Source organism: Eumetopias jubatus, unplaced genomic scaffold, assembly GCF_037043125.1.
Source record: "Eumetopias jubatus isolate StellerSeaLion01/CBP00866 unplaced genomic scaffold, mEumJub1_p1.0 scaffold_1, whole genome shotgun sequence".
NCBI lineage: Eukaryota > Metazoa > Chordata > Mammalia > Carnivora > Otariidae > Eumetopias > Eumetopias jubatus.
In genome coordinates, this window is record NW_028274807.1 from 4,852,159 (window position 1) to 4,872,940 (window position 20,782).

Genomic DNA, 20,782 nt, shown 5'->3' on the forward strand with positions numbered 1-20,782 from the left:
CGGTTTTTAAACACGCTGCTTCCTGAAGTAGAGAACGCTCGTTCATGCAGCCCCCTCACATTCCAGGTCGTTCCAAGACCAAACAGGATTCCCAAGCTCACCGTTAAGAATGTGTACCACCTTCCACGCTAGATGACACATTATCTCCAGTGAGGAAAATGAGAAAAAGCAATTCCAAGTTGTTACCCCTAGCAACAGAGAACACAAAATTGTATATAAAAAAATGGAATTAAGGAAGTTTATTTTGGGTGATTTTCACTACAGATGAAACAGATCCTTAACCAGCTTTGTTTTTTAACCTTGAAAAGATCATCTTTTAATGTTTTTTTAACTTTCATTCAGAATCATTAACTTGGAAATTGTAAGGCTTGTGTGAAATTTTACTTCAATAGGTAGACGGAAGCAAGCGAAAACTGTGGTTTCATGGGAAACTTTCAGCGACCTGTACATATGGCATTTAACAGAGAAAAAGGAAGCCCTGCCCTCTGGAGACACTTGCCTTCTCATGGTATTCTGGTCCGTGCATGTCCCATGAAAAAATACGTATATTCCAACCTAAATGAAGAAAATCCCATGGAGGTAGGGGGAAAAAAAAAAAAAAAAGAAAGGAAAGAAAATCCTGTGGAAAAACGCCCAAGGTATAGAAGATTTTAAAGATGCTCAAGGCTTCAATTCTCCTCTTAGTGACACCATTCTATAAACCTTTTATAAACTGATCATTTGTAATTATATAATTTATCATTATAAATCTGTATTGGCAAAATACTCTGCTTGATAGGTGTGGAGCACACCTGTGTGTTACATACCATTTCCACTTTACCCACTTTGGATCCTGTACAAATAATTCTCCCTCTGCAAAGGGAGCTGTCCACATCTCACCACCCCACAGGCTCGGGCCAACACTGATCAGATATTTAGAGGCGAGACGGGGATTTTACTAGCACACCTTTCCTGTGTCCCGAGATGTGAGCTGGGCACATCCAGACTTACTGTTTCGGCAGTGGTGCCCACCAAGTACCCGAGGGCTTTCCGGGACACGTGGAGGCTCTCAGGCATCGAAGGTCAGGTACCCTGGAGCCGCTCTTGCAATGGGTGGGCTGGATCTGAATTTATCTGGATCTGTATTGATTGGTTGAGGTCATGTGTCCTCGTGACACTCAGAATTAACCCCAGGAACTCAGGTGACTCGAGCATCTGCAGACACACTGGCGTCACTACAATATGGCTGACCCACCCCCAGGATGACATTCTCACCAAGCCAGGGCGTGTGCCCAAGCCCCCGGCTGCATTCACTAGAACACCCGGGAGCCTAGTGAACTGCATGGATTCCGACAAGGACCAGGGTGAGCTCCAGGCTGGCACGGCCCTGCGAGATGCTGCAAGGCCACACTGATGCACGGGGGCCCAGGGGTTGACACTTCTTTCTCCAAGTGTCTCTGACGGCAGGTGTTCCCAGAGAAGGAATGTGGTCGGGAACCTGTCGGATTCTTTCTGAAATCAGTGGGCTGCCCCGGCAGGGTTGGGTGGATGTGGCCATGTCTGAGTCGCTTTGGCTTTTGATGCAACTGTCAGATGCTCAGACCCCAAAGGTAACCGCCAACCACCCCTGCTGGCTTCAGCCTGTTGGACCCTGTGCTGTCAACTTCCCAGTGCGCAACCTTGAACCTACAGCCTAAGGACCATGACTTGCTTGGGAGTTGATGCGTCTCTAGTTTTGTTAGAATGCAGGTGCCTAAATGTGGGCTGCAAAGCAAGTTTCTCTTTGATAAACTATAAATCCTGAGAGGTTCCTTTGGAAAGTTCCCGAAAAGTAGGGGTGCAAAAAATTTCCAAGGGTGGAAATGAGCTGCCTAGGACATGTCCTCAGTTCACCCAGACCTTTTGCAGACACCTGCTGACCAAGGGATACGACTTCCCACCCCCACCTCCCTTCCTATGTTCTAGAATTTTCCAAGTCCCAACCATCCCCTTCCCTATTCCTCGAATGAACCAATCTTCACCTGGCTCGGGTGAAGCATGAGGGGCCACATTCTCACTTTGTCCACATGACTCCAGCCTGAATATTCCTGGAGTTCGGGGTTTGCTGCTATGTAGAATACATCACATCTCCAGTTGATGCAGCAACTTTACGGTTAAGAGAAATCTGAGGATTCCAGGAATTAATTAAAGCAACTTTTTCCAGAACCGCCACTTCTGCATACTTTGCATACTTTTATGTTTCTACTTTCCTTCCCCACTCTCAAAATGTATTTTCTTCCTGCTTGCCATTTAATTGGTAAACTGCCGCTAAGTCCAAATCTGAAATTCTTAAAACCCACTAGAAATGTCCACAATAGCTTCTGTCGTTGTAGATTTTCCTTGGCACTAAAAATCTTCTCTCTCCCCAATTTTACATTTTATATTTTATGTTTAGTTGTTTTTCCTAAAAAAGAAAAAAAAATCGGTGGCAAGTGTTTTGTCTGAACAGTTCTGTGATCAGTTCTAATCAATTTGTGCAGGAAAAAGGCACACCGCGAGTCCACCCAGGTATCTGGTTCCTACTGGTAAGGAGAAGCTGGTGAAACTCGATCATTGTTGCTTCTGGCAGGCTTTTGGGAGGGCAGTGATTTAGTCCCCGTGACATCACATGGCCCTAGGCCAGAACTTAGAACTGGACCACACTTGGCAAGCCACCACGCGGGGGCCCAGTAAGAGGACGTGACAAATGTTTCATTTGCACAGGAACCTATTAAATTATGAAAGAATCTGCTCTCACTTCTTCAACAAGATAATGCAATCCCTAAATCAGACCTGCTTGCAAAATCTATTACCCAAAGCTCTGCGGAGCTGTTAATGCTGCCTTGCTGGGGATTACTTTTCCTAATTTTGAATTATAACTGACCCCAAACTGACCCCCTCACCAAAAACCTCTGCATCTCACAATGAATCAGGTAAAATCTTTCCAAAGTTCAGGAGCGGACTGTGTTCCAGAAAACATTCCCAGAAGTCAAATGCCAAGAATCTGTTTCTTTAATGCCAGGTACTTGTTTTTTGGTTAAGAAATACAACATAGTGTATGGGAAATGCCAGATGACCTGCCACCAGTCACGGTGGTGCTTTTTTAAAACTCCCGAGGGGGAGGGTGGAGAAAAACCAGATTCAGTCCCCATCTTGTTTCTTGCTAATTTTCATAGACAGTTCCAGCTACTCAAGAGGGCTTCCAAATAAACTTATCAAGAATATAAAGAATCACCCTATTAAAAAAACATTGTTCACGAAGAGGCATCCGTTTCTTATGGGAGAGCTGACAGCATTTGACGACAGGGTTGCCTAGTGCAGCTTTCCGGGAAAGGACCGTCTTCTGACTTTTCCCGCAGGTTACAAGGTACAAACGACACCCTCAGATGACTGTTACCTCCTTTCCCGTTCAAAGCAAGCCTCCTTGAAGGTTTTCCAAGCTCGGTATCAATTTACGTAACTCGAGGAGGTGGGTGTCACTAACCAGGGTTTTGACTCAAAAGTGCACTTTTCGCCAGCAAGGCATGCCAGGAAAATGTCCCATGTTCAATTGTCTGATTCTTGTTGCTAAGTTATGCTTTTAGAATTTAAGCATCTCCATTAAAGTGTCACGTCCAATGACATCGGAGATGAGAAGGTGGAGAAATCTGATATGAAATGCAGAGCATTATAGCAAACTTCATTCAAATACCCTAGGCTTGAGATCTGCCGTGTTTTCATCATGTACTCTGGGAACAGCGCCTGCTGATCCACTGTAACAGAAATGTTCCCCAGCTCAGAAACCGAACACGAGAAATTGGAGAAGGCGCCTGTGCGAAGGAATAAGCAGCCAAACGAACCAGGTCATCTCTGCAACTCCCTCCTTTTATTTCAGGGGTCCGCATTTTTACAGCATGGGGAAGGTCCGCTCCGGGAGGGCTGCCTTCCCTTCCGCGCAAAGTGGACCACAAAACGGGAACGGATGGAAAAGCCCACGGGACGAGAGAATTAGACTTCCAGAGATTTCTAACACTGAGGTGTATTTTGGAATTACTACCATTCACCTAGCCGAGACCAGACACCATAATGAGTACCTGGTAACAGAAGCCCCCTCCTGCTACCCCAACGTCACGAGGGCCTCGTACATGCCATACTCAAACTGTTTCTGGGAGAGGGCCCAGAAGGTTCAGGTTCTAAGATGCAATTCAAACCTGCTGCTGCTGGAGCATTCACAAGGACACCATGACATGTGTGAGTGGCCCCACAGTCCTCCGGTCATATATTCCCCAGTATGGACCTGCCCCGGTCCAGTGAGCAGAGCCGATGGCTCAAACACCCACACGCCGCCTATCTTGAACAGAAATGACAATCCAGCCAGAGCAGACGCTCCAGTTAGCCCTTCCAGTAGGATTCTATCGTACCTCCAGCTCATCCCAATAGCGATACAACACGAACACTGAACAAGAGAAAGGATATTGGCTTTGAACCCTTCTTCTAATTCTACCTGATCGCAGAAGGCTGACTGCAACGAGTTAAGCCTTCTGCTTTTTTTTTTTTTTGGTGAAGAAATTAATTTATCAAATAAATGATAGTTCAGAGGGAGGTTCCCCACAGAGGGAGAGCACTGCACACCCAACCCGTCCCCGAAGACTAAACACGCCACGGGCAGGAAGCGTGTGGGTCAACAGCTCCACAGATGTGTTTATGCTGATGCGGGGGTCTAAGGGTTTCTGCAAATGCAAACACGTGGTCTGAAAGCGTGGGAGAAGCAGTTCTTTCAAGTTCTCTGCATGTCTTGTGTCTTCCTTCCCCTGAGAGCTGGTCAGAAGGATGGGCATTGAGCCATCTCCCTATTTCCCTCCAGCGTAATAACCAACCCACCTCCAGAGATTTGGAAACACAAACAACTAAGCTAGCAAAAGAGGATTTGCCTTTCTCAGCAGAAAACACCTTTTGTTAATTTTGAGAGAAAGCATGTGACGTAACGGCCCGCTTGGCGACAGAGCGGCACTGGTTACCCTGGCCTGTTGGAAGGAGGATTCTTTTCGCTGGGGCCAACGGCTGGAACCAGGCTGCCCACAGCCCGACCCGGGCACAGGGCCCTGGGCAAAGTCTCCACAGAGGTAGTAGCTTTTTATCTTTATCCCAACAAGACTACAGAAGCACTGAGTACAAAAGAGTAGGTTTCCTTCCTACTCTACCAGGACGGACAAAGGCTTTGCTCTTCAGAAGAGGCTGGTGAAGACCGCTGAGTGATGTTCCCCTCCGAGAGGACTCTGGCTCGCACTCAGAGCACAGAGAGGCTCAGAAAAGGGCTCTGTTTCTGATTCAGAAGCAGGCAGGACGGTGAGATCGTCAGGCCCCAGGCTGGTTCTCCTGCCACCATATTGCAAGCCTCTTGGGCCCAGGCCGAGGCCTGGTGCAAAACACCCTTAAATGCAATTAATATGAGAAGCTTCCCATTAGCTAAGAGGAGTTCCGAACCATATGTACTCATTTCTCCAGAGACGGGAGGAAGAGGAGAACTAACGAGAAGCTTGCCTTTCTTTTGGTGGCACACCTCGACAGTTTGGCATAACCAGTCACAGAAAGCCTGAGGCCCAATTCACTCTGTTTTCGTTTAGAATGAGGTGTTTTTTATTATAATTTTTCTTGGAAGTGAGGGAGAAGAAGGAAGCTTTAAAATCAAGAATCAAAATACAGTGAAATCTGGAAGGCATCTGGGAGCAGAACAGATGTAAGACTAGCGGACACAGGGGGCAACCCTGCCTGATGACCCCGCCTGCTCCACCTGAAACGTAACTCTCGTCACAGAGAGTTCAAGGTCGCTCGAGTCTGGGCTCTGCTCTTCATTTCCAGCGGTGCCGGACGAGAGAGGACTCGTCATTGACAACCTCGGGATCGCGGGGCAGGTGCCGACACCGAAAGGGAAGCCTCAACAGGATGATCAGGGTGAAGAGGATGATTCCACACACGCTCATGAGCGTGTAGGAGACGATCCACAGAACGGGCTCATTCAAAGGCAGGGCGGGGACGCAGTTGCTGGCTATGTCGTCTGTTGAGAAAGGCCCAGAGACTTCAGACACCGGAGCACCTGCAATTTCTGAGGAGAGAGAAGGGGGAACATCCACAGCTATGAAATGAGCAGTCTGTCTGTACCGTCAGGAAAAGAGAGAACATTTGCCTGATGACACACGCCATGGCCTCACGGGGCGGGCACCAAGGGGGGCGGCGCGCTCTGTGGCAGTGCACCTTCAGACGGTCCAGTCCCTGCCCCCCCGCCCCGCCGGCACAGCATGTTTCAAGGACTGCAGGTGCTGAACCTACGTGGTGCAGAGCAACGTGCAATGCTGAAGGGCCCGTGCAGAAGCATCAGGTGCTCTGGGGAGGCCAAGGCTGCAGAGCCCTGCGGGCGAGAGTGCGGAGCTCAGGGCCTGGTGAGGACAGCTGTGTGGGTTCGCTGGGAGGGACAGGGGAGGTAGGGAGCGCAGCGGGACTTGTGGCCGGGAGCTCGGAAGAGCCTGCCCGAATCACGGGAGGGCCCCGGCGTAGTCAACCTGACTTCGTGCTCTCTGGTGACTGTCCTCCTACCACCCCGACACCCACTCTGAATGGGCTCCAAGACCACCCGGTCAGACCCAGAGATTCTTCCCCGCCCTACGCTCGCCCCGCGTCCCACCTACAGTGTAGGGAGGCCCCGGAATCAGGAATGGTACGTGAGGGCGACATGGAATTCACAGCCTGCCCGGGAACAAAGGGACACCCAGTGACGATTCACCTAGAGACCTGTGCCAGTGGACACTGGGGTAATGCTCTTCCAGGGGAGGCGGCCGCGAGGATTTCTGAAAGCAGGTTTGGGGATGACCAGTATTTCATTTCTCTACATCAAACGTATCTGCCCTTTTCAGAAGTAGAGAATTTATCTGGCATTTTACGTTTCACTTGGAAAATGAAAAAGGCCTTGTTACCCACCTCACCCGTGTTTAATTACCATAATGAACATTTAGGCACGAAAAAACAATGTCGCTCTGCATTTCATTTCTCTGTAACTAAAGCCTCAAGACCCTAACGCCTGCCAAGTAACATCCTTTTTTTTTTTTTTTAATTGAGTCAAGAAAAAGTAAAAATAACAGAACAATGGCCTTATCAGAATGGTTTAAAATGAGGGAAAAAACATTCGGTTAGAAAAATTTCCTTGCTAATGTGGTTTCTGTTTGTGTGGATTCATGGCTGCTTCTAACGTGGCCTCGAAGAGTCCAGCAATGCACAAGAGCCTGCAAACACCCAGAAGCAGAGGGAGGCTGGCCTTTTGTTCATCTAGGGCCCAAAATGCCCACGGCTGAAGCCACCATTTAAAACACACAGGGCGCCTGGGTGGCTCAGTCGATAAGCGTCTGCCTTCAGCTCAGGTCATGATCCCGGGGTCCTGGGATCGAGCCCCGCGTCGGGCTCCCTGCTGCTCCGCGGGAAGCCTGCTTCTCCCTCTCACACTCCCCCTGCCTTTGTTCCCTCTCTCGCTGTGTCTTTCAAATAAATAAATAAAACCTTTAAAAAAACACACACACACACACACACTCATTGGCCATTTATATTTCTGTTACAATTTCTTCTTCTGATTTGTAAGAATCCTTTATATGGTAGAATCTTAAGTGGCAAATGCCTTTCCACAGGTCATTTATCTTCTTAAAAACTTACTTGCTTCACGAAAAGAGAAGCTTTAACACATACATCAATGTGGGTAAGGCGTGCTTAGTGCAAAGACACCAAAACCACCGTGCAGCGTGACAGGAGGCAATGAACATCACCGGAAACCATCTCTCCTTCCAGACAAGATGGAGTAAGAGGGGCCAGATTTTACCCCGCGGCCTGAAACAACTAAAATATTGGGCAAAATACATGAAGAAACAAAGGCTCTGAAGATACTGCTAACTGAGCAAGGAGTGAGAAGTCCCGAGAGATGGCAAGACAATGAAGGGAGCCCAACAGCTGCCTTGAGAACGTTTCTGGGTTGTGGTGCAGGGTGGGGGACACAGGCAGAGGTAGGCAGCCTGCTGGGCTGGGGGCGGGGGCAGGGCTGGGAGGCAGGGCAGGGCTGGGGACAGGGCTGGGCCTCCTGGAGTTTGAAGGCACAAAGTAGGGCAGGAGGTGGCTTTAGATAGAAATTCCATGCATCTCTGGAGGGCCTCCCCTGAGCCTTCAGCTGAGTGCTGACCAAAATTGAACGAAGGCTGGTCAAAGGACCACTTGAAAGGATTGGAAAGAACAGAGCTCGGAGCTCCCAGGTAGGGCTGAAAACAGTACCTACTGCCAACTGCTTCCTGTTTGCTGTTTCTCAGAGTGACAAAAGAAAAAAAAGGCCAAAAACCCAAGCCCAATTCAAAGGGCATCAGTTAGAGTCCTAAGGGTCTCTCGTCCGTCCCAGAGGAAAGGAACCACACACTGCACATTGCTCTGATCTCATCTAAAGAAGCTTCAGAGCAATGTGCAGTGTGTGGTTCCTTTCCTCTGGGATCTCATCTAAAGAAGCTTCAGAGCAAGACGAGACAGGACTCTAAGTAACTTAAACGTGACCCAGGACACATGTCAAGAATGCCTGCAAGAAGACAAAAGTATTCAGCACCCTTTCGGGTACCTGGACCCAATTTCAACGTGTTGGGGGTTAAATTACCAACAGGCAATTCTCACACACCAGCAGGATGTCCAGGAATTCAACCAACTTCTGACACTATCTACCCAGAAACAGCATCAGATCCCACAGGTTAAGGGCTCAGTCCTATAAGCCTGCCCCCCTCCCCCACTACTTCTGATGTGAGTTACAAGCCCAGGCTGTCATCACCTGTGCTTCTGACCCACTGGCTACAGATCGGAGGGACCAACCACCCCCCACCCTGAGCTTGATTAATTTGCTAGAGCGGCTCATGGAACTAAGAGAAACAGCTTACTTACTAGATTCCTGGTTTATTATAAAAGAATATAACTCAGGGGGCGCCTGGGTGTCTCAGTTGGTTCAGCATCTGCCTTCAGCTCGGGTTATGATCTCAGGGTCCTGGGATCGAGCCCTGTGTCGGGCTCCCTGCTCAGCGGGGAGTCTGCTTCTCCCTCTCCCTCTGCCCCTCCTCCTGCTCATGCTTTCCGACAAATAAATAAATATGTATGTATGTATGTATGTATGTATGTATGTATATTTTTTAGAAGAATGTAACTCAGGAACAGCCAGATGTCAGTGATGCCCAGGGAGAGGGCCATGGAAGAGGGCGGAGCTTCCGTGCCCTCCAAGGGCCACTGTCCCCACAGTCCCCATGTTCACCAGCCTGGAAGCACTCCAAAGCCTCTCCTTTTGGGTTTTTATGGTGGTTTCATTGCACAGACAGAACTGCTTCAACCTCCAGTGGCTCTCACTCCCTGGAGGTCAGGCGGCAGGACCGAAAGTTTCAACAATAATCACAGGCCAGCAGCCCTACCCTAGGATGCTTTCCAAAGTCACCTTATTAACATAACAAAAGACATCTTATCGCTTAGGAAATTCTGAAAGTTTCAGGAGCTCTGTGCCAGAAATGGAGACAAATACCAAATACATATTTCTTGTCAATTGTAATGTCCCAAGCACCCAACAAGGTGAAGTTCACAATGTCTGGTGTCCAATAAAAAATGTACAAGTGTGCAAAGAAGCAGGAAAACACAATTCATAATTCACACAGAAACAGAAAAACACAATTCATCCCAAGGGGGAAAATCAATCATCTGAAGCTTGGTGAGAAATGACACAGATGGTAGTATTAGCAGACAGGCTATGAAGACCGTTACCGTAACTGCATTCCACTTGGGACTCTGGAGGGAATACCAGACGTGCGAAGCAGAGACACAGGAACTCTAATAATGTCAGATGTGTTAATTAGAGACACAGAAGCTATAATCAAGACTTAAGTCAAATTTCTAGAGATAAAAACTGCAGGATGTGGGACAAGAAATACACTTCATGGTATTAATAGAATATATATCTGCAGGAGGAAAAAAAAACGACTAAGTGAACTTGAAAACATTGTAGAAATGATCCGTGAAACACAGAACAAAATCCTGGAAACATAGAGGGAGAACATCAGTAAACCACGGGAACACACTAAGAAACTCAATATCCATATTGTCAGAGGACCCCAATAAGGAGGGATGGGAGGCAGAAAGCATCTGAAGAAATAATCACCAAAACCTTTCCAAATTTGAGGACAACTGTAAGCTCACAGATCCAAGAGGATCAGAGATCCCCAAGCACAAGGAAGACGAAGTAGATTACACCAGTGAACTGCTGAAAACCAGCGACAGAATCATAAAAGCATAGAGAATAAAAGCAAAACAAAATAATCTGTATGAAGGAACAAGAAGAATTATAGCTAATTTCATCTCAGAAATAACACAAGCAGTAAGACTGTGGAGTGCTGGGAAGGAAAACCTGGTCAACCCAGAATCCTGTACCCAGCAGGAGTATCCTTCAAAGTGAAGATAAGGGATGTTTTCAGACATACACAAGTTGGAAGAATTTATCACAAGAGACACAAACACTAGAGTATTATCCAGCCTTAGAAAAGGAGATCCTGCCTTTTGTGACCACACGGATAAACCTGGAGGACAGGGTACCAAGTGAAATAAGTCAGACGGAGAGACAAACTCTGCAGGGTCTCATTTATGCATGGAATCTAAAATAGTCCAATTCAGCAGCAGAGAACAGAATAGTGGGGGTAGATCTTGAGAGAAAGAGAGAGAGAGAGATAGAGAGAAAGAGAAAAAAGAAAAGAAAAGAAAAGAAAAGAAAAGAAAAGAAAGGGAAGAAAGGGAAAGACATCGGTATCCACAGGAGCTGATGGATATTAGTGGGCGGTGATTTTACACGTATATAACAAAACCTCATATTGTATACCTTATACCTTAAAAGTATGTAGCTTTTATGCGTCAGTTATACCTCAACGAAGCTGAAGAAAAGAAAGACATCATCACAGTCCATTTGCACTAATATTACATTAACAGAAGCCCTTCAAGCAGAAGATCAGTGATGTCAGACGGAAACCAGGACCTACAAAAAGGAGAGATGAGCACCAGACATGGTAACAACCGAGGAAACGATCACATCTGCACTTTTCACTTTAAATACGTAGAAGATAACTGGATGAAAGCAAAAATGACACCGGTGATGTGGGTGGTTTATAACACGTGTAAGTCAAATGCATGCCAACAAGGTCGCGAGGGGCGACAGAAGGAACTTCTACTGTGTTTATCAGGTGCATCCTATAAACCCTATAGCAACCGCTATGCCGACACAGAGCTGGAGCTAAGACACGAGCTGCGATGAAGAGAAATAAAAATAATCCAAAAGAAGGCAGAAAAGAGGGAAAAGAACAGAAGAGACAAAGAGAAAACGCGGGGCCACATGGTAGATGAAACCACCACCTTATGAATGATCACATTAAACAGAATCTACACCGGGGGTCAGCAAAATTTTCTGGAAAACGATCAGAAAGTAAATGTGTCAGGACTTTTTGGGCCACGGAGGATTTCTGTCACATTCTTTTCGGATTTTTTTTTTCACACCCCTTTAAAAATGTAAAACCGTTTTTACAGGCCATACAAAAAACGACAGGCCAGATTTGGCCTGCGGGTTGTTATCTGCCAATCTCTGGTCTGAACACCCAGAAGACAAAGCAGAGCTTGTCGAATTAGATAAAAAGCAAGACCTATTTGCTACCCACGAGAAGCCCCCTTTAAATATAAATACTCAAGGGGCGCCTGGGTGGCTCAGTTGTTAAGCGTCTGCCTTCGGCTCGGGTCATGATCCCAGGGTCCTGGGATCGAGCCCCGCGTCAGGCTCCCTGCTCAGCGGAAAGCCTGCTTCTCCCTCTCCCACTCCCCCTGCTTGTGTTCCCTCTCTCGCTGTGTCCCTCTCTGCCAAATAAATAAATAAAATCTTTAAAAAAAAAAAACCTCAAATCCCTTAAATGTCACAGGGTGGAAAGATGTGTCAAGCTAATGCTAATCAAAAGTAATGCAGAGAGAGTGGGGCAGCTGGATGGCTCAGTCAGTTGGGTATCTGCCTTCAGCTCAGGTCATGATCCCGGGGTCCTAGGATCGAGCCCCATATCGGGCTCCCTGCTCAGCGGAGAGTCTGCTTCTTCCTCTGACCCTCCCGCTGCTCGTGATCTCTCTCTCTGTTAAATAAATAAAATTTTAAAAAATCCTTAAAAAAAGCAACTATACTTTGGTTTAAAAAAAAGAAGAAGAAATGCAGAGTGGCTATATTCACCATCAGATGCTACAACAGACTCAAAGCAAACAGGATTACCAGGGGTGGCAATGGTCATTTCATAATGGTAAAGGTTCAATGCACACACAGGACAAAGCAATGCTAAACATTTATGCGACTAATAAGAGTTCGAAAAGGAAGAAACGACCATGATGAAGCTCCAGAAGTTTATAGAAACCCACAAACACAGAGATGTCAACAGCCCTATTCTGCTCAGTAGCGAGCAAGTGGGCAGGAATGAAGCGAGGGCAGAGACCAGCGTGACCTAATGGCCAAGTGCAGAATGTTCCACCCACACAGCAGAATATACATTGTTTTCAAGAACATATTTACCAATACAGACCACATCCTGGGCCATAAGAAGAAATCTCAAGAAATCTGGAAAAGAATTCAGTTGATACTATGTTTTCTGACTGCAGTGGAATTCAGTTAGAAGTCAGGAACAGAGAGTGGTCTGTGCTGCGGGCGTGGCACCAAAGCCACGGGAGGGGACCGGAGTTTTTCCGAGTCCCATACATATGTAAAACTTCAGCAAACTGGTCAACTGTAACACAAACTGTAAACTTTATACCAATTATAGCTCAATAAAGCTGCTAAAAAAAAAAGTCAAAAAGAACGAGGTAGTCAAAAAAGTATGTCAATGAGCAACACATGATAGGACTGCCTTTAGGCTGAAAAAGAAAAATGGGGGAAATAAAAGAAAAAAAAAAGAAAGAAAAAGAAAGAAAAAGAAAAACGAACCTAAGTCCAGCTCCGTTAGGTACATGGGGGTTAATTCTAGCATTGTTCAACACTCAAGTTTGTATTCATTTTTTCATATGTACATATATACAATGCAAATATATCAAAACCCTCACCAAAGTCAAACTGTCTTCAATGTACACGTATTACTTTTATATTTGGAAAAAAAATTTTTTTTAAGTGATTGAAAAACAGCACCAATTTAAGGTTGCCAGTCAAAATGTATTATCTGGAAACAACTGTGTCCTCACATTTTATAAATAGCTACTTCACATTGGAGGAGGGGCATGGGCTGGGGGAACGTGCAACTCTTGATCTCGGGGTCCTGAGTTCGAGCCCACACGTTGGGTGCAGACGTGACTTAAATAAATAAACTTTTAAAAAAAATTAAAGGAGGGAGAGGAGCAAGATGGCAGAGGAGGAGACCTGGATTTCGACTGGTCTCAGGAATTCAGCTGAATAGGGATCAAACCATTCTGAACACCTATGAACTCAACAGGAGATCGTAGAAAAGAATAGCAGCAACTCTCTGAACAGAGAAGCGACCACTTACGGGAAGGTAGGACGTGCGGAGAAGTGAATCCGAGGCGATATTCGGGAGGATAGACGGCGGGGGAGGGGGCCTCTGTCGGCCGCTTCTGGCAAGTGCTAGAGCCGCGGAGCACAAAATCGGACCTTTTAGAAGCCGGCTCCGCTGAGGGACGTCGCTCCAGTGGCTAAGCGGGGGGTGCAACCCTCGCGGGACAGTGTGGTCTCAGGACCCTCGGGGTCACAGGAAGACCGGGGGAGCCTGAGTGCGGCAGAGCTCCCAGGGATCGGAGCGGGGAAGCCGGCTGCAGAGACGGAGCCGAGGTGCGGGCTCTCAGCTCGGGGTGGCCATAAACTGTGATCCGCGGCCCAGTCGGGCCACTGCTCCTGCAGCAGGGACCCAACAAGCGGCAGAGCCGGGGAGACTCCCCTTCCTCCCCCGGGAGGAGCGGCGCGGGAGCGCACCGCAGGGATCTGCTGGGTTTGGAGACTCCACACGCTCGGTCACAGGCCGGGTGAGCACGGAGTGCGGCCGGAGACCGGGGACACGGGAGGGACTGCTTTTCTCTGGGGGCGCACTGAGGAGCGGGGCCCCGAGTTCTCGGCTCCTCCGGGCGGAGATTGGGAGGCCACCATTTTCACTCTTGTCCTACAAAGCTGGACCGAGAGCTTGCCCCTGCAAGAGTCCGGAGAGCAAACCCGAGCAGATTACTTAGCCCGGACCGACAAGGGCGGGGCAATTCCGCCTCCGGCAAAGACATTTGGGAACCACGGCAACAGGCCCCTCCCCCAGAAGATCAGCCCGAACAGCCAGCAAGCCAAGACCAAGTTTACCGATCAAGGAGAACGGGAGAACTCCAGCGCTAGGGGAATACTGCACATAGATTCATGGCTTTTTTACCATGATTCTTTAGTCTTTCAAAGTTAATTTTTTAAATTTTCTTTACTTTTTCTATTTTTTTGAATTTCTTTTTCCCTTTTCAACCAACATCTTATCAATTCCTTTAAAATCTTTAATTTTCATTTTTAGAGTCATATTCTATCCCTTCATTATACTTAACCTTATTTTTTGTCTATATGTAAGTTTTTCTTTCTTTAAAATTTTGGGATACAGTTTCCTCTAACAGACCAAAATATACTCTAAATCTAGTGTATGACATTGTCCTAGTCTCGGGCCTGATCACATTCTCCTTTTTAAATTTTTTTCATTTTTTCCACCAACTTATCAATTTCTTTTTTAAAATATTTTTTAATTTACATCTTTACAGTCGTATTCCATCCCTTCATCGTATTTACCCTTATTTTTGTATATAAGTTTTTCTTTCTTTAAGATTTTGGGAGGCAGTTTCTTCTAACAGACCAAAATACACCCAAAATCTAGTGTGTGGCTCTGTTCTATTCAGCAGCCTGACCATATTCCTCTTTTTTTTTTTTTCTCTTTCTTTTCCCCCTGGTTTTGGGTCTCTTCTCATTTGTTTAGTGTATTTTTCTGGGATCACTGTTACCCTTTTAGCATTTCGTTCTCTCATTCATCTATTCTTCTCTGAACAAAATGACAAGATGGAAAAACTCACCTCAAAAAAACAAAACAAAACTAAAAAAAACAAGAGGCAGTACTGACTGGCAGGGACCTAATCAATACAGACGTTAGTAAATGTTGGAACTAGAGTTAAGAAACACGATTATAAAGACACTAGCTGGGCTTGAAAAAAGCATAGAAGATATTAGAGAATCCCTTTCTGGAGAAATAAAAGAACTAAAATCTAACCAAGTTGAAATAAAAAAGGCTATTAATGAGGTGCAATAAAAAATGGAGGCTCTAACTGCTAGGATAAATGAGGCAGAAGAGAGAACTAGTGATAGAGAAGACCAAATGATGGAGAATAAAGAAGCTGAGAAAAAGAGAAAAAAAAAAAAAACTACTGGATCACAACAGGAGAATTTGAGAGATAAGTGATGCCATAAGACAAAACACTATTAGAATAATTGGGATCCCAGAAGAATAAGACAGAGAGAGGGGGGCAGAAGGTATATTGGAGCAAATTATAGCGGAGAACTTCCCTAATTTGGGGAAGGAAATAGGCATCAAAATCGAGGAGGCACAGAGAACCCCCCTCAAAATCAATAAAAATAGGTCAACACCCCGACATCTAATAGTAAAACTTACGAGTCTCAGAGACAAAGAGAAAATTCTGAAAACAGCTTGGGACAAGAGGTCTGTAACCCACAATGGTAGAAACATTAGACTGGCAGAAGACCTATCCACAGAGACCTGGCAGGCCAGAAAGGACTGGCATGATATCTTCAGAGCACTAAACGGGAAAAATATGCAGCCAAGAATACTACATCCAGCTAGGCTGTCACTGAAAATAGAAGGAGAGATAAAAACTTCCAGGACAAACAAAAACTAAAAGAATTTGCAAACACCAAACTAGCCCTCCAAGAAATATTGAAAAGGGTCCTCTAAGCAAAGAGAGAGCCTAAAAGTAACATAGACCAGAAAGGAACAGAGACAATATACAGTAACAGTCGCCTTACAGGCAATACAATGGCACTAAATTCATATCTTTCAGTAGTTACTCTGAATATAAATGAGCTAAATGCCCCAGTCAAAAGACACAGGCTATCATATTGGATAAAAAACAAGACCCATCGATGTGCTGTCTGCAAGAGGCTCATTTTAGACCCAAAGACACCTCCAGATTGAAAGTGTGGGGGTCAAAAACAATTATCATGCTAATGGACATCAAAAGAAAGCTGGGGTGGCAATCCTTATATCAGACAAATTAGATTTTAAATCAAAGACTGTAATAAGAGATGAGGAAGGACACTACATCCTACTTAAAGGGTCTATCCAACAAGAAGATCTAACAATTGTAAATATCTATGCCCCTAACATGGGAGCAGCCAATTATATAAGGCAATTGATAACAAAAGCAAAGAAACACATCAACAGCAATACAATAATAGTGGGGGACTTTAACATTCCCCCCTCACTGAAATGGACAGATCATCTAAGTAAAAGATCAACAAGAATATACAGGCTTCAGCTGTGAATTGTGCAAGACTGTTGAATCACAGATCTGTACTTCTGAAACAAATAATACAATATATGTTAAGAAAAAAAAAAAGAAGATAGCAGGAGGGGAAGAATGAAGGGGGGTAAATCGGAGGGGGAGACAAACCATGAGAGATGATGGACTCTGAAAAACAAACTGAGGGTTCTAGAGGGGAGGAGGTGGGGGGATGGGTTAGCCTGGTGATGGGTATTAAAGAGGGCACGTTCTCCGTGGAGCACTGGGTGTTATACACAAACAATGAATCATGGAACACTATATCAAAAACTAATGATGTAATGTATGGTGATTAACATAATAAAAAAATAAAAAAAAAGAATATACAGGCTTTAAATGACACACTGGACCAGATGGACTTGACAGATATATTCAGAACATTCCATCACAAAGCAACGGAATACACATTCTTCTCTAGTGCTCATGGAACATTTTACAAAATAGAGCACATCCTGGATCACAAATCCAGGTCTCAACTGGTACCAAAAGATTGGGATCATTCCCTGCATATTTTCGGACCACAGTGCTTGGAAACTAGAACTCACTCACAAGAGGAAAGTGGGAAAGAACTCAAATACATGGAGGCTAAAGAGCATCCTACTAAAGAATGAATGAATCAGCCAGGAAATTAAAGAAGAATTTAAAAAATTCACGGAAACAAATGAAAATGAAAACACAACTGTTCAAAATCTTTGGGATGCAGCAAAGGCAGTCCTAAGAGGAAAGCATATAGCAATACAAGCCTTTCTCAAGAAACAAGAAAGGTCTCAAATACACAACCTAACCCTACAAACTAAAGGAGCTGGAGAAAGGACAGCAAATAAAGCCTAAACCCAGCAGGAGAAGAGAAATCATAAAGATCAGAGTAGAAATCAATGAAATAGAGACCAAAAGAACAGTAGAACAGATCAACGAAACGATGAGCTGGTTCATTGAAAGAATGAATAAGACTTACAAACCCCAGGCCAGCCTTATCAAAAAAAAAAAAAAAAAAAAAAAAAAAAAAAAAAGAGAGAGAGAGAGAGAGAGAGAGAGAGAAACGACCCAAATCAATAAAATCATGAATGAAAGAGGAGAGATCACAACCAACACCAAAGAAATACAAACAATTTTTAGAAGATATTATGAGCAACTATATGCCAGCAAATTAGACAATGTGGAAGAAATGGATGCATTCTTAGAGACATATAAACTACCAAAACTGAATCAGGAAGAAATAGAAAACCTGAACAGACCCATAACCAGTAAGGAAATTGAAGCAATAACCAAAAATCTCCCAAAAAACAAGAGCCCAGGGCCACACGCCTTCCCAGGGGAATTCTACCGAACATTTAAAGAAGAATACCTATTCTTCTCAAACTGTTCCAAAAAAACAGAAATGGAAGGAAAACTTCCTGACTCATTTTATGAGGCCAGCATTGCCTGATCCCAAAACCAGACAAAGACCCCATCAGAATGAGAATTACAGACCAATATCCTTGATGAACATGGATGGAAAAATTCTCACCAAAATACTAGCCAATAGGATCCAACAGTACATTAAAAGGATTATTCACCATGACCAAGTGGGATTTATCCCTGGGCTGCAAGGCTGGTTCAACATCGGAAATCAATCAACGTGATACAATACATTAAGAAAAGAAAAACAAGAACCTTATGATCCTCTCAATAGATGCAGAAAAAGCATTTGACAAAGTACAGCATCCTTTCTCAATTAAAACTCTTCACAGTGTAGGGATAGAGGGTACATACCTCAATATCAAAAAAGCCATCTATGAAAAACCCACAGCGAATATCATTCTCAATGGGGGAAAACTGAGAGCTTTCCCCCTAAGGTCAGGAATGCAGCAGGGATGTCCACTCTCACCACTGCTATTCAACATAGTATTAGAAGCCCTGGCCACAGCAATCAGACAACAAAAAGAAATAAAGGGCATCTGAATCGGCAAAGAAGAAGTGAAACTCACTTTTTGCAGGTGATATGATACTTTGTACGTGGAAAACCCAAAAGACTCCACCCCAAAACTGCTAGAACTCATACAGGAATTCAGTAAAGTGGCAGGATATAAAATCAATGCACAGAAATCAGCTGCATTTCTATACACCACAAACAAGACAGAAGAAAGAGAAATTAAGGAGTCGAGCCCATTTACAATTGCACCCCAAACCATAAGATACCTAGGAATAAGTCTAACCGAAGAGGCAAAGGATCTGTACTTGGAAAACTGTAAGATACTCATGAAAGAAACTGAGGAAGACACAAAGAAATGGAAAAACGTTCCATGCTCATGGATTAGAAGACGAAATATTGTGAAAATGTCAATGCTACCTAGGGCAATCTCCACATTTAATGCAATCCCTATCAAAATACCATCAACTTTTTTCAAAGAAATGGAACAAATAATTCTAAAATTTGTATGGAACCAGAAAAGACCCCAAATAGCCAGAGAAATGTTGAAAAAGAAAAGCAAAAGCTGGTGGCATCACAATTCCAGACTTCAAGCTCTCTTACAAAGCTGTCGTCATCAAGACAGTATGGTACTGGCACAAAAACAGACACATAGATCAATGGAACAGAAAAGAGAGCCCAGAAATGGACCCTCAATGCCGTGGTCAACTAATCTTCGACAAAGTAGGAAAGAATGTCCAATGGAAAAAAGACAGTCTCTTCAACAAATGGTGTTGGGAAAATTGGACAGCCACACGCAGAAGAATGAAACTGGAGCATTTCCTTACACCACACACAAAAATAGACTCCAAATGGTTGAAAGACCTAAAGGTGAGACAGGAGTCCATCAAAATCCTAAAGGAGAACACAGGCAGCAACCTCTTCGACCTCAGCCACAGCAACTTCTTCCTAGAAACATCGCCAAAGGCAAGGGAAGCCAGGGCAAAAATGAACTATTGGGACTACATCAAGATAAAAAGCTTTTTTGCACAGCAAAAGAAACAGTCCACAAAACCAAAAGACAACCGACAGAATGGGAGAAAATATTTGCAAATGACATATCAGATAAAGGGCTAGTATCCAAAATCTATAAAGAAGTTCTTAAACTCAACATCCAGAGAACAAATAATCCAGTCAAGAAAGGGGCATAGGACTTGAACAGACATTTTTCCAAAGAAGACATCCAAATGGCCAACAGACACATGAAAAAGTGCTCCACATCGCTCGGCATCAGGGAAATCCAAATCAAAACCTCAATGAGATATACCACCTCACACCCGTCAGAATGGCTAAAATGAACAAGTCAGGAAACGACAGATGTTGGCGGGGATGTGGAGAAAGGGGAACCCTCCTACACTGTTGGTGGGAATGCAAGCTGGTGCAACCCCTCTGGAAGACAGTATGGAGGTTCCTCAAACAGTCGAAAAGAGAGCTACCATACGATCCAGCAAATTGCACTACTGGGTATTTACCCCAAAGATACAAATGGAGCGATCCGAAGGGGCACCTGCACCCGAATGTTTATGGTAGCAATGTCCACAATAGCCAACGTATGGAAAGAGCCCAAATGTCCATCAACAGATGAATGGATAAAGAAGATGTGGTGTATATAGATATAGAATGGAATATTATGCAGCCATAAAAATATGAAATCTTGCCATTTGCAACGATGTGGATGGAACTAGAGGGTATTATGCTAAGTCAGTCAGTCTGAGAAAGACAAATATCATATGATCTCACTGATACGAGGAATTTGATAAACAAGACAGGATCATAGGGGAAGGAAGGGAAAAATGAAACAAAACGAAATCAGAGAGGGACACAAACCATAAGAGACTCTTTAATCTCAGGAAACAAACTGAAGGTTGCTGGAGGGGAGGGGGGTGGGCGGGCTGGGGTGGCTGGGTGATGGGCACTGGGGAGGGTATGTGCTACTGTGAGCACTGTGAATTGTGTAAGACTGATGAATCACAGACCTGTACCCCTGAAACAAATTATACATATTTTAATTTAAAAAAATTCTTAAAAATTAAAAAGAAAGAAATAAAAAATTAAAGGGAAGGTGATTTAAAATTATTACTGGAAGCTATTTTCTAGGAATGCCATTCCGTGGATGATTTGTACACTTATTTACATATGCTACTAATTCTATGATCATGGAATAGATTTTAATTTTTTTTTAAGATTTTATTTATTTATTTGAGAGCGAGAGAATGGGAGATAGAGAGC

The 20,782-nt window shown here is 44.6% G+C and overlaps 1 protein-coding gene across 1 annotated transcript in view; it reads right to left on the reverse strand.

Annotated features, from left to right (window-relative positions):
* Positions 1-5,589: 5,589 nt before the first annotated feature.
* BACE2 (beta-secretase 2) overlaps positions 5,590-20,782 on the reverse strand; it is a 90,938-nt gene continuing 75,745 nt past the window's right edge. The window contains exon 9 of the mRNA XM_028126488.2: positions 5,590-6,079. Within this exon, the coding sequence (XP_027982289.2) occupies positions 5,826-6,079 (254 nt within the window). The 3' untranslated portion in view covers positions 5,590-5,825. The remainder of the gene's footprint in view (positions 6,080-20,782) is intronic.